The following is a 17,040-nucleotide window of genomic DNA, read 5'->3' as shown; positions in this document are numbered from 1 at the left end:
AAGTTCTGTCTCACTCCCTGTAAGTGGTGGTTCCAATGTTAGTTTTCAGAGCCTTTGCTATGCTGTTTGGGTCTGCCAGTATATGTACTACTCAGGGCTTAGTCTGGAACTTGAGTGGTGGTTTAATGCAGCTTCAGTCTCAAAGCTGTTGCTATGCTTCTTTGGGCCTGTTCCACACACGTGCAGCTTGGAGCTGAGCTCAGGACTTGTGTTTGTCTCAAAAGTAGGAGATTCCCTTCTACAGCTCTCTCCTCTCTGGGATTCCCCCTATACTCTCTAGCTCCAAGGGGCCCTTTTTCCCAGTTCCTCTGGTCAAAATGACCAATTTCTCTCAGTTTTAGTCCCCTGTGCTGACTGGGGCTAACCTTGCGGTGAAGCTGTGAGGCAAAGAAAAAAATAATGAGGATTCACCCAGAATTTTTTGGAATATAGTGGTCCCATTTCTCCCAGATCTTTTGGCCAGTAAGACTGGTTTTCCCTTGGGATTTTCGATATTTATGTGGCCACCATGGCAGTGCAGTTCCATGACTGGAGCTGGCCTTGGGAAAGAGCCAAAAGAGAGGGAAAAAAACACAACAAGTGGCATGGACATATATACACTACCAAATGTAAAACTGATAGCTAGTGGGAAGCAGCTGCATAGCACAGGGAGATCAGCTCCGTGCTTTGTGACCACCTAGAGGGGTGGGATAGGGAGGGTGAGAGGGAGGGAGATGCAAGAGGGAAGAGATATGTGGATATATATGTATGTATAACTGATTCACTTTGTTATAAAGCAGAAACTAACACACCATTGTAAAGCAATTATACTCCAATAAAGATGCAAAAAAAAAAAAAAGAATTCCCTTTACACTCTCCAGCTCTGAGGGGCTTCTTTTCCAGTCCTCTGGCCAGAAAGATGGCATCTCTCCTGGATTTTTTACTGTTCATGTCCACTGCATAGTTCTGTGACTCAGGCTACCCTGGGGTCAAAACTGGGAAATAAAGGAGGAACAAAAAAACCCCAGGAAACTCACTGCCTGTACTAAACATTCCTCAGATTTTTACGTCCACCCCAATCTGCCTGCCATTGTTTGCTTCTCTGAGCCTTTAGGTAGTCTTATCTCTCAACTGTGAAGAATATATAAATGGGGTAATAATTTCCAAATGTTTGTTGTTATTAATATTAATTACAACATATTAACAGTATTAATAATAGTTAACACTTATATAGTATTTACTATGTACCATGCACTGTTCTACTTTATGTAGGATAACTCAATCCTTCAATCAATGAGATAGGTACTATTATCATTCCCACTTTACAAATAAGAAAGCTGAGGCACAGAGAGGTTAAGTAACTTGTCCAAGATCACACAGATAGTAAGTGATAGATCTAAGACTTAAATCCAAGCATTGTGACTCCAGATTAATTACTGTCCATACTGCCTCATAGTATGAAAAATTATTAAATTGAGTAAAGTGATTTAAGCCAAACTTAGCCTTGGCCTAAAAAAACCTATTTCCTAATATTTAACAAATCTGTATGTACAAACCATATTTTAGAGCAATAAGTACTTTCAAAAAATTAAAGACTCTGACACTTAAATCTCACACAGCTAAATATAAAATAATTTTAAGCAAACCTTTAGCATGTTTCATATTATAACCTGTTATTCTGGCCAGAACAGTCTGTATCCATCGTGCCAGGGTCAAAAGTTGAGCAAGAGCTTCTGTATTCTCACTGAAAAATGATATTTAAAAATTATTAAAGCCATTGGCACAAAGTCAAACTGAAAAGCTGAATTTGTAGGGTCTTTCCATGGATAAATGGCTGTATGAAAAAGTCAAACTCCTCCAGATTAGCTTCCTAGGTCATAGAAACACTGGTGCCTAAAAATGTAGTTTTGGGAGGGAAGAAAAATTTTAAAGTACAAAGAACAAGATACCACCCATACACCCATCACCTGGAAGTAATAAATGTCAGTAAATGAAATCACCATTCTAGCTGCTCAAGTCAAAAACTAGGTATCACCACTGATATATTTGATTCCTTCACATACCACGTTCTAATCTATCAGCTAGTCTTGCAGGTTTCATCTTCTAAATGTATTCCAAGTTGATCACTTCTTTCTATCTCCATCATTACTACCCTAATCCAAGTTACACTATCCATCACCTGGACTACTTCAATAGACTGTTCTTCCTGCTTCCACAGCAGTGCTTCTTTATTATCTATACATTCATCACACAACCGCCAGCAAGATCTTTTAAAAATGTAAATCAGATTGTATCACTTCCCTATCCAAAACATTCCAATGGTTTTCCATCACACATAAAATACAGTTCTAACTTCAAATCTTAGCTCATAAGCCCTTTTAGGATCTGGTTCCTTGCTTGCTCCATTCCAAGCGTACTGCCTTCTTCCTGTGCCTTGAACCTGCTGCCTTCTTGCTTCACCTTCAACATGCTGATGTGCTCCTACTTCAGGGTCTTTGCTCTTGATATTGCCTGTTCTTAGAATTCTCTTCTCTCAGAGAGTAGCACTGCTTGTCCTTCACTTCATTCAGGTCTCTATCCAAACGTCACCGTCTCGGAGAGGAGCTCCCTGCTGACTCAATCTGTAGAGAACCTCATGCACTGGTCTGTCTCTAGCCCAAAGCTGCCAATTTAGTTTTTCTCTGTATTTCTCACTACTCAATACTCTGTATTTTTATGTTTACCATTGGTCTCTCCTCTCTGTAATATAAATTCCGTAAGGGCAGGGGTTTGACCCAAACTGCTATTAACAACCAAGGGGGACCAGAAACAGTGCTATTAAAAAGGACTATAAAGTAGAGATTTGCTTACTGAAAGGACAGCTTTAAGTGAAGTTAAAATATACAATGAACTGTGCCAAAATTCACATCTCTGGGCACAAATTTGATCTAAGAATTTTTTCAGTTCTCAGAAATGAAAGTGTACTCTGATTTGTTATGACCAATTTTCTTTAAAAATGCTAGCTTATTATTAGTTTTGATAAAGTTTTTTATATGCTCTTAACTTTAGTATCTTAGGTTATACTCATGTTGATTTTCTAACAAAAGAGGCAAATATATTCCAACTATACAGGTAAGTTCAAATGCCTAATAAAAATGTTATGTATAATCATGTATTTCAGATCCTAAGTAACAAAATTGTTACTACAGACTAAAAGTGTCACAGGGTTTGAAGAGACCTAGTTGTAAGGATCAGTCTAACTTTAGAAAGGACTGCTCTGAAGCATCCTATTCTTAAAGATATCAAGGAGGACTTCCCTGATGGCATAGTGGTTAAGAATCCACCTGCCAATGCAGGGGACACGGTCTGAGCCCTGGTCTGGGAAGATCCCACATGCTGCAGAGCAACTAAGCCTGTGAGCCACAACTACTGAGCCTGCGCTCTAGAGCCCGTAAGCCACAACTACTGAGCCCACGCATTGCAACTACTGAAGCCTGCGTGCCTAGAGCCCGTGCCTGGCAACAAGAGAAGCTACCACAAAGAGAAGCCCGCACACCACAACGAAGAGTAAGTAGCCCCCATTCACCACAACTAGAGAAAGCCCATGTGCAGCAACGAAGACCCAACACAGCCAAAAAATAAATAAAACTAAAATAAATAAATAAATAAATAAATAAAAGATAAATCTTTGTGATGTCACCTTCTTCCTAAACGATGACATTCTATGTCCCAATACACTAAATAGAAAACAATTCAAAATTATGTTTTCTAATGACATGGAATAGTAGAGACAGAGCAACTACTTACTGACGCTGATTGCCAAACCTATCACCTTTGAACTCTTAAGCTGTGAAAACATGTTAAAAGTGTTTTATCAATAAAATCATTTTCTTTAGAAAAACTTAGGTCTATCACTACAAAGTCACTGAGTTAAAAAAACTGAAATAATAATAATAATAAATAGTACTGTTATCATCATGTAGAATAGTGAGAATACAGAAATATACAATTACATGTTCTAGTTGTCATAAAAAAACTAATAAATCTGCTATTAAATTCTATTCACAGATGGTCAGAATATAAAAGTTTAAAAATTTATTCTAAACACTAAAAAACTATCCATAGATGAACCTATCGTTTTTATTTACCTTTATAGTTAACCTTTTGTCCATGTCTCTACAACTACAGCATTTGGATCTTCAGAAAAACAGAATAGAAATAATAATACAAAGACCTGCAGAGCAACCAAACTCCTAATAGCAACTCTAATGCTGGCAAAGGACTATAAGAAAGGAATGGATCTTCTTTGCAACTTTCTTCCTTCTGTGAGTGCTAAGACGGAGATCAAAGTTCTATTACTTTAATGGCTGTTGGAAGACAGATGCAAAACATGTAGACTTGAGTAAATGAATGTTCCAGTTCCTTTAGAAACCAAAAATTGGGGCTTTTATCATATTTTTAAAGTTGAATACAAGTTATAAAATGAAAAAGTATTAATTAAATAGCAAAAAAGGAACTAGTAATCTAATTAAAACAGTCACAACAAAAGGATTAAAGACAACTTAAAAAAAATTAACCAAAACATAAATTAAAATATACCTGCTTATCCTTTGAGGTTGCAAAGGAATAATGGGGATCACAGTATTGCACAGAGACTTGCAAAGAGGGCAAAGATATTCTCCACTCTCTAAGTCAAAAAGGTCAACATGAATGCGTTGCTGAGAGCTCAGCTGTACAGCTTCAAAATACCTGCAAAATTCCAAGACATAGGTCCATTCAAAACTACACATGTATCTTTGCTCTAATTCAACTGAAAAAAATCTGGAATTTTGGCCTCAATAAACATCTTTAGAATCTACATGCAAAAATACACAAATTTTAATTATAGAAGAAATAGGATGCCCATTCTTTTGGGGGCAAACTGGAGGACACATCAGGGCAGAAACAAATTTAAAATAGTTTTACTGAATTATAACTTGTCTCCTGCCTCAACAGCATGGAGATACAATACAGATACTACCTCCCTCAGTTTCCAATGACCAACTGAAGTAGTAAGGGCTATTACAGGAAAATTATTTATTTTAATCTGATGCCAAAAAGGTAAACCCTACACAAAATATTTCGCAGGAATTATATTTCTGAACTTTTGTCTCTTCCAGATATACAACTAGAACTTCATGTCCCCTATTCTATCTCAAAGGTACTTTTCCCTCTATGTTTTGAGGGGAATGAGATTTTTATAAAGATTATTACTTCTTTTATACAAATACTGATCAAAAGAGACTAATTAGCTTGTGCAAAGCAAGTACAGTGAAAATTTTAAGTTGATAACTTTACACACCAATTTCTAAGGGTGATACTATAATGAGTATCATGCAAACAAAATCAGTAATTAAAACTGCTTCAATTATTCAAATAAGAAAAAAAGAAGACACGAGAAAACATGCCTTTTTGTGGCCTTTAGAGAACTTCAATATTCCTAGCTTCTTTCAAGAACATGTCAGAAGGACAACTTACTTCTGCCAGCACACTGCATGCATTACATGACCACAGCTTCCTGTGTAAGTTCCATATGCCAAGTCTGAATCCATGAAAAGTGGGTCCACGGTTTCTGACACAGAAAGACAAAAATATGAGGTATGTATTCATCTGCCCCACAATCATAAAAAGAAACCAAACAAAAAAAGAGGTTATCAGGTCTAAAATTCTAATCATAAACTTTCTTAGGAATGTCCAATAAAAGTGTCACAATATCATGGCAGTAGTATATATATTCTTAAGAGTAAGTAAAAAGAGGAAAATATAAAGCTAGACTTTCAGGTGTGATTAGTATGGATTAATGACAACTTTTTTTTTTTTTTTTTTTTTTTTTTTTGCGGTACGCGGGCCTCTCACTGTTGTGGCCTCTCCCGTTGCGGAGCACAGGCTCCCGATGCGCAGGCTCAGCGGCCATGGCTCACGGGCCCAGCCGCTCTGCGGCATGTGGGATGTTCCCGGACTGGGGCACGAACCCGTGTCCCCTGCATCGGCAGGTGGACTCTCAACCACTGTGCCACCAGGGAAGCCCACAACTTCTATTCTTGATGTACATTTTATTTTAACATTAGGCTTTAAGTTGCATTACCTTGGTTGTTGAAGCAATTTTCTATGATTCAAGCACAGTTTACTTTTGTATTTTAAAAGTGATTTGACTGGGTAACTTTAAGGGATATTTAGAGGCAATATAATCTACTGGCTAAGAGCACAGACTATGGGGCTCAAAATCTGATTTCACCATTTATAATTTGTGGCTTCTGACAAGTTAATTAATTTCTCTGTGCCTCAGTTTCTTCATCTGTAAATGGAGCCAATACTGGTACCTAAATCACAGGGCTGTTATGAAGATTAAGTGAGTAAATACACATAAAGCACTTAACCAGTGCCTGGCACATGGTGAGTATTCATTAGATGTTAACCTTTTTTATCATTATTATTATTCCAAGGGTATTTAAAAAATAAAGCAGCTAACTCCTGATGTGATATAAGAATTACAACATATTACATAATAAGTACTCCAGCCAAGAAAATGTTTAACAAGAATCTAACCACATGGCAACAACCAGACAAATCCACAATGTAAGACACTGTACAGGAAAACTGGCCTGCATTCTTCAAAACACTTATCATGAAAAACAAAAAAAAAAGGCAAGTGACTATTCTAGATTAAAACAGACATAAAATAAGCAACATAGGAAACATGTCTGAATCCTAAATGGAAAAAAAAGTCTAGCTAAAAAAAGACATTTTGAGGGCAGTTGGGGAAATTCAAATATGGATTTTATATTAGATGATATTACTGAATTAGTAATTTTCTTAAATGTTATACTGGTATGCTAGATATATAATAGATTATCTTTAGTTTTAGAAAATGCATGTGGAAATATTTAGGGAATATTTAGGGAAATGTCATGAATTCCTACTTTCAAATGGTTCAGCAAAAAGAAATGGAGATAGATAGAAAGAGACAGAATGAGCAATGTGGCCATGTGTTAACCAAAATTTTAAAAAACTGACAAAGGAGCCAAAATGGCATGTAAAAATCTAGCGTCCATTTTATAAATGGGTAAAATGTGATCTGACCAAATAAGGCTAAATACAATCTCACTCCCAAACTTCTTTCAGATAGTATTTTTTCTAATTACACAAGTATGAAAAGAAATGCTCAAAAAGACATTTATTAAATAATACATACCCCCTGAGAGTTCTATGGGTTTTCCCCTGTGCTGGGTTAAGGCGGTGGATTTCTGGACACAGGCCGATAATACCATGGCATTATTTTCTAGTTTCACCTCTTGTTCTTCTTGGCAGAGGATGCATGTCAGCACCTCCTTTTCAGTAACAGACGGACCCCGTTTAGGACCCAAAGCAATTTTACAGTAGTCACTGACTGCTGGGGTGCTAGCAAGAGAAACGACCAGAAATGAGGGCACATGTTTTGGTCACTTGTCTTTATATTTTGGTAGATTTTAAGTAACTTTAGGGCAAGAACTTTAAGAATAAAAAAAATAAAATAAAAATTATATTTAGCAATATTAGCTTAAAATCTTCCCCCTTGATTTTTCTGACTTTTATCAGTTAATTTGCTTACTAGAAAATACATTCTGTGTTGATAAGTGCAAAAAGAGAAAAAGCAGATCACAAAGTAGAATGCATATTATAATTATAGTTAACTTACTGTACCAAGAAGCTGTGAATCTGTTTTTTCTGATTATAAAAGTAATACATACTTATTAAGAAATTTTGGAAAGTCTAGAAAAATATAAAGAAGAAAATAAAAAGCATCATACTCTCACAACCTAGAAATAACAACTTGTACATGTCCTTCCAGTCTGCTTTCTATTTATAACATTTTTACATAATTAAGATCACATTACATATACGGTTTGTGTCCTGCTTTACTCACTTATATCTTAGCTGTTTTCTCATGTCACGAAATTTGCTTCAGAAACATTATTTTTAAATGGCTGCACAGTACTCTCACTATATGTGCTATAATGGTTTTATCCATTCCCTCTTATTAGGCATTGAAGTTTCTGTTCTACTTTGGTAGCTATTAAAATTTAAAATATACATCTTAATGATTTAGCAATTCATAAGATGTATCCAATGTGTACAATAATAAATAAGAGCAAATACTTACAAAGCACTAATTGTAATGTGAGGCACTGTTTCAAATACTTTGTTACCTCATTTAATCCTTCCAACAATCCTATAAGGCAAGTACTATTATTATCTCTATTTTTCAGATGAAGAATCTGAGGCCTAGAGATGGTAAGAGACTTATCTAACAATTCATCTAGGAAGTAACCAGGCCAGGATTTCACCCAGATGATCTGACTTCACAGGCCATGCCGTGTAATACTGCCTCGCTATCCATGCAAGAAGCTCCCTGAGATATCATATATCATCCAACAAACTGGAAATAACTTAAATGGTTATCATCAGTATACATGAAATTACATAATACAGAATAGTATGAAGTTTTTAAAAGGTGGGTCTCAGCTAGGTGTGGTATTTACTACTTTTTAGGAGGGGTTCAGCAACATGTGAGTAAAGTTAACTTTTTGGTTATCATAAGGACTAGGGGGCACTACTGCACTTCAGTGGATAAAGGGCCAGAGATGCTAAATGCCCTGCAATTCATTAGGTGTAAGAACTGCTGTCCAAATGCCAAGAATGAGGAATGCTAAGCTTGGTTTTTTCGGGTTTTTTATTATTTTATTTATTTATTTATTTGGCCGCCCTGGGTCTTAGTTGCAGCATCCGGGCTCTTAGTTGCAGCATGCAGGATCTAGTTCCCTGACCAGGGATTGAACCCAGGCCCCCTCATTGTGAGCATGTTGTCTTAACCACCGGACCGCCAGGGAAGTCCCTGAGCTTGTTTTATATGTAAGAATATACATATACAGATTTCCAAGATATAATATTAAATGAAAATGGGAAACTGAAGAATGATACATGCATAATAACATTTATGCAAATAAAACAAAAGGCTGAATGACACTATATAATTTCTATGGTTACATATATTTGTATCTAATAGCACAGTAAAAATTCTTATAAGATATACATAAAACTTATAACCAGAGTATCTCTGAGGAAGGGCAGAAAGGGGTGCAGGATTTGGGCCAGTACTCAAATGGAACTTTAGCTTTATCTCTAACATTTGATTTTTAGAAGGAAAATGTGCTAATATAACTGTAATTAAAATTTTAAATGTAAATGTAATTTGTAAATGTAAATTTGTAAATGTAATGTAAATGAAAAATGTAATTACATTTAAAACATGTAAGAGAATATATTTGTGACTTTGGGATAGGAAAAGCCTTCTTAAACAAGATACAAAAAGTTAAAACTCGAAAAGACTGACAAATCTGTCTTTATCAACACTGAAAACTTTGCTATGGCTAAAATTTCATAATGTTAAATAAACAGGAACATATGGGAAACATGAAACAAACCTTAATATCCATAATTTTAAAGGACTTCTAGAAATCAGTAAGATAAAAGTAAAGTATCCAATAGACATGGGCAAAGGATAATAAGAGGCAATTCTCAGAAGACAAAATTTAACAGGCTAGTGAATAATTATAAGAAAAGATGCTCAACGTAGTATTAACCAATCAGGGAATTTCAGAAGGGCACAAATTTATAATTTTGATTATACCAAATATTTTCAAGTACTGATAATTTTAAGTATTGGTGAGAATGAAAGAAACAGGAACTCTTCATACACTGCTGGGAGTAGAAATTGGTGAAACTACTTTGGAGGGCAATGTGGCAGTATCTATTAACATTTTAAATAATTATGACCCAGCCCTTTCATTTATTAGATTCCACCCTTGAGAAGTACTTATAGGGTTGTGCAAGGGGGAACATACAAAAATGTTCTGACACACTGTTTGTAATATGGGAAAATTGGGAAACAAGGGAAAAACAACTTAAATGTCCAAAATCTGATAAATAAAATATTATATATCCATACTATGGACTACTATGCAGCAGTCATAAAGAATGATGTAGAATCTACACTAAAGGTCTATCTGTATTGACATGAAAAGATTTAAAAGTCACTGAATGAAAAGACAACCCATAGAACAAAAAAGGGTGGTAAAATTTTAAAAAGCCACTAAAACACACTAAACAAGACTCATTATTATTCACGTACACATGTTTACAAATGCATAGAAAGACACCTAGAACCATAGTTATTATCACAATGGTTATCTGTGGAGAAAGATCAGGAATGCAGAGGACGGTCAAAGGAGACTTACTGTGTTATGTGAATTGTTTTCAGTGAGAACACATACACAATTTTATGTGTACAATCAATCAGGCAATAAAAATATATTATGAAAGCACTAGGGCCATTAATTAATTCTGAGTACATTTCTGCTTACATCCTCTTGTTTGAATAAATATAGAGTAGTCTCTTGTTCATTACTTTCTAAATGTTATATTGTTCATAGGTAATATCAAGAGGGTTGGGACTTCTGCTTGTTGTTTAAAGTTTTGTATTAGTTTCTAGTTTTATTACTGTTGTCATCCCAGGATAGTTTACCATCATAATTTTAATCTTTAAGATATAGAGTCAGTATTCTTTGTGGTTCTTTGTTAGCATACTCAACTTCAGGATTACAGACATATTATGTAAAGTATAATGTTTACTGTCTACTGTTATTGCAGAAGCACAATTTCCTAAAAGTATCCACAACACACATTGTTTTAAGGAGCAGTGAAAGCTTGTTTTTAAAAATAAACAGAAGGGATTTTCAATATTTTAAATTGGAATGCTTTTCAAAGAACCATTATTTTGCCTCCTCCCTTTTCTCACTGTATCTAAATAACAGCCCACAAAACACTACTCTCAGAAAGTTAACAGATTTCCCCAAGAGCACAGCACAGTGTCATAGTCAGAAAACGAGGTTTACTAATTCCCATTCCAATGTGCTCTCCATGACTAAAACTATAGGCGTTGCCTTCTTTCTTTTTTAGAAAAAAGGAAAAATTAACATGGACCATCTTTTTCAAGTGAAGGTTTTTTTTTCAATCTGTAATAGCAGCAGTCATTTTTACCAGAACTCATAAAAATGATGTGGAATATATGAACTGATACATAAATGTGTACCTAAAGAAGTCTGCACGTACAAGATAACAGGAGCTGATTTCTATCTTTGCTGTTTCCATCGTCATGCCTTTTTGTGCTTAAAGGTTCCCGACTAACTTCATTGTGCAGTTGAACAGTTTATCAACATAAAATTACATCCAGTAAGAGGCTTCACTGTGCCCTTGCTAGCTTAAAAATAGTGTAATTTCTCTTACTTTGAAATACATTTTGAAAAAATATTATTTAAAGTGAATATGTAATTTTTCCTACAAGAAACTGGGTTGCTAATTTTTAGTTTTGCTTTATTTTACCTCTCTTCCTCCATAATGGAGTCTTCTTTCCCAGACATTTCTGACGTACTGTCATACATGAGTTTGTGAGTTTCAATAAAGTTCTTCTGTAAGGCGGACATCTGAGCCATGATCTTCTGGCGATGAAGCCTAGCAGCTTCAGCTTTTCTTTTTCGTTCTGCTTTTTCTTTATCATGAGTAATCTGGGTATTAAAAGACCAGAAAAATTAGGTAAGATCCATTGTGAAAATTTACATATACTGTTCAGTCAGGCAAAATTTCCTAGATTAAACTCAGATTCAATCTGATGACTCAAAATTAACATACAGGCTCCATCACATCTTACAATAATTGTTCCATTGGTTACTTCAATAATTTAACTTATTAAAACATTTTTTAATGTAAAATGCCAAGTATCTTAAATATCTAATAAACTGCTTTTTATATTCAATGCAGGTATATTAAGAAACAAAATTAAATGAAATAATAATTTTGAGGGCTTCCCTGGTGGCGCAGTGGTTGAGAGTCCACCTGCCAATGCAGGGGACACGGGTTCGTGCCCTGGTCTGGGAAGATCCCACATGCCACGGAGCGGCTGGGCCCGTGAGCCATGGCCGCTGAGCCTGCGCGTCTGGAGCCTGTGCCCCGCAACAGGAGAGGCCACAGCAGTGAGAGGCCCGCGTATCGCAAAAAAAAAAAAAATAATAATAATAATAATTTTGAATCATTTGTCAATCATTTAACCACTGACATTTAATTAATTTAAAGCCAACTTGATGTCTAACAGTTACTACTTAACACATTGCTAAGAATGAGAACTTTAACAACATTACTGAAATGCATTGGTGTCTTTTTATTTATTTTAACTTAAGTCCAGTGTTTTTCTTTTAGGAAAGATAGTTAATAACCACAAGTAATAATATTCTAATGATTTTGAGATTAGAATCATCAAAACCTGATTCGTTATATTATGGAAATTCATAACCTAAAGATTACTGTGTTTCATTAAATCTTAGATGCACCATAATCTTGTGTTCCACTAAGAATGCTGCTGATTAAATAAGAAGGCATGGATTATAAGACATATTCCAATTTCAGACATTAAAATATTTCAAAAATTAATAAAATATGGTATTTTCAACAGCGCTGCACTGAACGTCAATTTCCTCTACTTTTGTGAAATATATATATTATATTGGATAACTATGTATGTCAACTACCACTAATCCCTGTGGTACAGAAACACAATGAACAATAGTAGACATCTTATATACCTTACAATAAACAGGTTCCTTCTCACAAAAAGCAGCTCCCTTATACCAGTAAAGTTCAAAGACAGAGATGAACGTCATCATCATTATAATGTTATTACCTCATCATTTTTAATAGATTCTGATCCTGATGTAGTTGCTACAATTAAACAAGATTTTTCTCTTAATCGCTTCACGGTGTCAAACATCTGTGAAAAACAGATGAAATGTTAAAAAAAGATATGGTTAGATTGATCAGGAACAGAAAAATTCACTCAACTGATTTTGTCATCATGTCTCCAAATGTCTTTGACTTAAACTTAAGCTATTTATATATATTTACACACACACACACACACACACACACACACACACAGAGAAATACCTGCAAATACATAATAAATAGCAATCCAGCTAAGAAGAAGGTTGGAGATAGCAAAAATCAGCTGAATCAGTCTGCAGGGGTGAGCATACTTCTGCTTTTGCTATGGAAATTTTTTAAAATTTAAAATAACATTTTTAGTGCAAAGACATATAAAGACAAAGATACAATATGGAAAGTGATACCTTTTCTTCCTGATGCCAGTCCCTCTCCCCAAAATCAACTAAATTAAAGATAATTAGTATTTCTTTTCAGGAAAAAAATCAGAATATATATTTCTTTATATTTACATATATTCTCATAAAAACCGATCCTACTATATACAGTTTCCTACTTTCCTTTTTCACTTCATCATTTATCTTTAGAGGTGTTTGCAAAACAGCTTATACAGATCTATCTTACTCTTTTTTTTGTCTGAGTTTTATGGTTTTATTGACACAAATACAACGTGCACATGAGCTGTGTACTCATTTTCTTCACTGCACAACCTGGCACAAAGATTGGTGACTCTGGTGGCCAGCTGGGCTGCTCTCTCTACAATGGCTTTACAGTTCTTGGAGGAGACATTCTGAGCAGTCTCAGTAGAGTATGATTTGTTGCATAGCAGCACTTCAAGCTCCTCGATGTTGTGGACTAGGAACTTCCGGAAGCCACTGGGCAGCATGTGCTTTGTTTTCTTGTTGCTCCCATCAAGATCTGGCCCTTGAATCTTCTGAGCACCCTACTGTCAATACCTCTGGGTTTCTGCCAGTTACACTTAATTTTGACATACTGGCCTGACTGGTGCTAGATGAACTTCTTGGTCCTCTTTTTGACAATCTTGGGCTTCATGAGGGTAGCCATGATGCCAAGTAGGAGACGGCCGCCACCTCTGCAGGCAGTGCCAAGGAAGAGCTATCTCATTCTTTTTAACAATATCAAGATTTCAGAAATAGGAGAGCACATCCATAAAACTTGTAGTATTTATCTTTTGAAAGAGCCTCAGTCTTATGTGGAAAAAACTCCCACAAGGAACTTAAAACAAAACTTTATATTAACCATTTGGATAAAGTATCTAATGTTTATAAGAACAGATATTTGTGATTTTTATATATTTTGACAATGGACTTTGGTTTTGTAATGGAAAAATGAACTTTCAGGACCTGATCTCCAATTTATAGCACCAGGTCCATAGGATATAAATGTTGGACTAATTGATGGCTCAATTGACTTTTTTAAAATTGCGGTATCATTGGTTTATAACATTATACAAGTTTCATGTGTACAATGCTGTATTTCTACATCTCTATACACTACAGCATGCACACCACCTAAAACTTAGTTTCCATCCATTATGATACAGTTGACCCCCTTAGCCCATTTCACTCTCCCCCTACTCCCTTCCCTCTGGTAATCACTACTCTGTTCTCTGTATCTATGTGCTTGATTTTGTTTGGTTTGATCTGTTCATTTATTTAATTTAATTAATTTAATATTCTACATATGAGTGAAATCTATAGAATAGTTATCTACTTTACTTCTTTTGTTTTTGTTTTATATTTTAAAATGATTATATTGGTAGGTTTAAGAAAAATAGTAAATATTCATGAAATTTACTTCAAGAGAAATCTTGATAACATCATTACCTTATAGTTACATATCAAATTATATCACACTTGTTTAAGGAGTGTCTCTGATTAAGTAATAAAAAGGACTAACTGCTTGAAGTACAAATCAGTACAAAGATCCCCAATTGATGTAACCACCCTATATTCTAATTATCAACATAATATCTAGCTGATAACATAAAAATATTTTCATAAATACAGTGAGAGGAAGCTCCATAACCTTGGCTTCATGTTTCCATTTGGAGGGTTTTCCATTAAAATAACATTCCTGACCTCTCTCCCTACCCCTCATTCACTCCTCCCCAAAGGCACTGCCATCCACCCAACAGTTCAAACTACAAATTAGGAGTCATTTTGATTTCTCTCACTTCTTCCATCTAATGTATCAGCAATTTCTATAGCTCCTACTATCACATTATACGTGAATCAGTCCAGCTTCTTGCCATCTGCTTTCTAGCTGAAGTCATGCTCATTTCTCACCAGGATTACTGCAATAATCTTCTAATGGTTACCCTGTGTTTACTCTTGTCCCTATAATCCATTTACCCCTGACCTATAAGGTCCTATATGACCTGGCCCCGGCTGTGCCTCTGACCTTGCTGCCTACCTTTCTCTCCCTCCCCCATTATGTTCCAGTCACACTAGCCTTCTTTCTGGCCTCCTTAGAGCTTTCGCATTGCTGTTCCCTCATTCTGGAGGACTTTTCAAGATTCTTGTAAGACTGGCTCCATGTCATTCAGTTCCAGTGTTACCACCTAAAAGAGGCCTTTTCTGATTACCCATCTAAAGTTACCCCTACTCATCTACTGAATTATTCTGATAATTTTTTTGTTTATTGTCTGTAGCTCAATGTTTGCAACATGATAGCAAGCACCTTATCTGTCTTTTTCGGAGCCTAGAAATGAGCATGGCGCATAAGCAGGTACCCAATACCTATTTACTGAATAATGAAACGAATAAATGTTAATTTATTAAAAAGAGCCCTCACTAAAACATAGGGAAAATAGGATTACTAACATGAAAAATTATGAGTGATCATGAAAATCAGTAGTAAATGATTTTACAATTAGAGAATATTATGGTTTAATCTTAAAGGCAAGCAGAAGATTCTTAAATATTTAAACCAAGATAATGATCAGTTTATTTTTCAGTTTTACCTGGAGTATCCATGTAATCATGTCCTTCTGGCCTTCTAACTGGGGAATTCCCTTGAGTTTTTCTAAAAGCATTTGTATATTTTGAGCATTCATGGCTGAACTTCCCAATCCTTTTTTAAAACACAAAAAGTATATATCATGAACATATATCTTCATAATTATGTATAAATTATAATTTATAGTTAATGTTATTCACATTGATAACCAAAGTTTGCAGTCAATCCCTTAACTACATTAATTTTTCAATGGAAGAATCTACAATTACATGAAGTATTAAGTATTAAATTAAAGAACTTGAAAAACCGGAATTACTTTAGGTCTCTCTTGTATATGTTCCACTGGGGCTGCTAAGTGAAAACTACCCTCAATGATATATCTTTTGCCTTCCCTCTACTTGGCTCACTGTCTAAAAGTACTTACTGAGAACCAAAGCTCCCAAAAATATGGAAGTGGAAGCTGTCCTATCCATAAACTGAATAGGTTTATGATGTAGTCAAGAATCTAAAAAATAGTGTTTAAATAGAAAATGAGATGCTTTTGGCTTACTGATCTTATAAATCAATGTTCCTAGAATGTGCTCTGAAAAAACTGTCTTAATCATGTAGCGTTTAAGAAAAATCTAATCTAAACCTATCCTGCTCTTCCACATTGAAAATTGTGCAAAACAAACACATTATCATTCACTCAGACTTCCGCAATCATTTTAAATTCAGGAACATTAATATCTTCCATAGATGGGTAGCGTAAACATTATGGTTGAGATAGCAGCAAATATTTGATAATACTGAGACAAGGAATGAAAGTAAGAAACCATCAATGTATGCAGCACCCCCAAAAGGGGGGTGAGATCATGCAGTAAAAGGACTGCCGTGGGGATTAAAAAACATACCTGTGTTACTGAAAATGTTAAAAACTAAAAATGCTACAAAAAGACTTAAAACAATTTCAGAGTTTTCCGTCTTAAGGACTAACAGATTAAAATCCTGTCAGAGCTAAACTTTCTGTTACAAACTGGCAAATAGCTGAAACTGTGTTGAAAATGATACTAAAACATACTTGAGGCCTTATGGTAAAAGTCAAATGTCACTTCTTCTTCGGGAGATTTTTGAAGCTGTTGCTTTTCTTCTAGTAAGCCCAATGCCAGAATATGAAACGCCTGAAAAAGGAAAGTAGGACAAGATCTTTAAAACTGTGCTTCTTCAGCTAAATACATTTTAAATGGAGGTAAAAAAATAAGCAATCTGATGGGT

General features: G+C 35.2%; 1 protein-coding gene and 1 pseudogene across 8 annotated transcripts in view; both read right to left on the bottom strand.

Moving 5' to 3' along the window:
- The window catches only part of UBR1 (ubiquitin protein ligase E3 component n-recognin 1), a 169,634-nt gene that overhangs the window by 40,353 nt on the left and 112,241 nt on the right, over window positions 1-17,040 (bottom strand). For all 8 annotated transcript variants that reach the window (XM_089907322.1, XM_089907321.1, XM_022587307.3 and 5 more), the window contains 8 exons: window positions 16,847-16,946; window positions 15,791-15,900; window positions 12,767-12,853; window positions 11,416-11,597; window positions 7,190-7,395; window positions 5,476-5,569; window positions 4,558-4,707; window positions 1,626-1,723 (listed from right to left, as the gene is read on the bottom strand). In XM_089907322.1, coding sequence (XP_089763448.1) covers window positions 1,626-1,723; window positions 4,558-4,707; window positions 5,476-5,569; window positions 7,190-7,395; window positions 11,416-11,597; window positions 12,767-12,853; window positions 15,791-15,900; window positions 16,847-16,946 — 1,027 coding nt within the window. The remainder of the gene's footprint in view (window positions 1-1,625; window positions 1,724-4,557; window positions 4,708-5,475; window positions 5,570-7,189; window positions 7,396-11,415; window positions 11,598-12,766; window positions 12,854-15,790; window positions 15,901-16,846; window positions 16,947-17,040) is intronic.
- On the bottom strand, window positions 12,862-15,784 carry LOC111181682 (large ribosomal subunit protein eL32 pseudogene; annotated as a pseudogene).

This window comes from Delphinapterus leucas, chromosome 2 (assembly GCF_059928025.1).
Source record: "Delphinapterus leucas isolate spDelLeu-1000000601 "Yukka" chromosome 2, BTC_Dleu_Yukka2, whole genome shotgun sequence".
NCBI lineage: Eukaryota > Metazoa > Chordata > Mammalia > Artiodactyla > Monodontidae > Delphinapterus > Delphinapterus leucas.
Note: the sequence above shows the minus strand (reverse complement) of the source record. Positions and strands in the feature narration are given on the sequence as shown.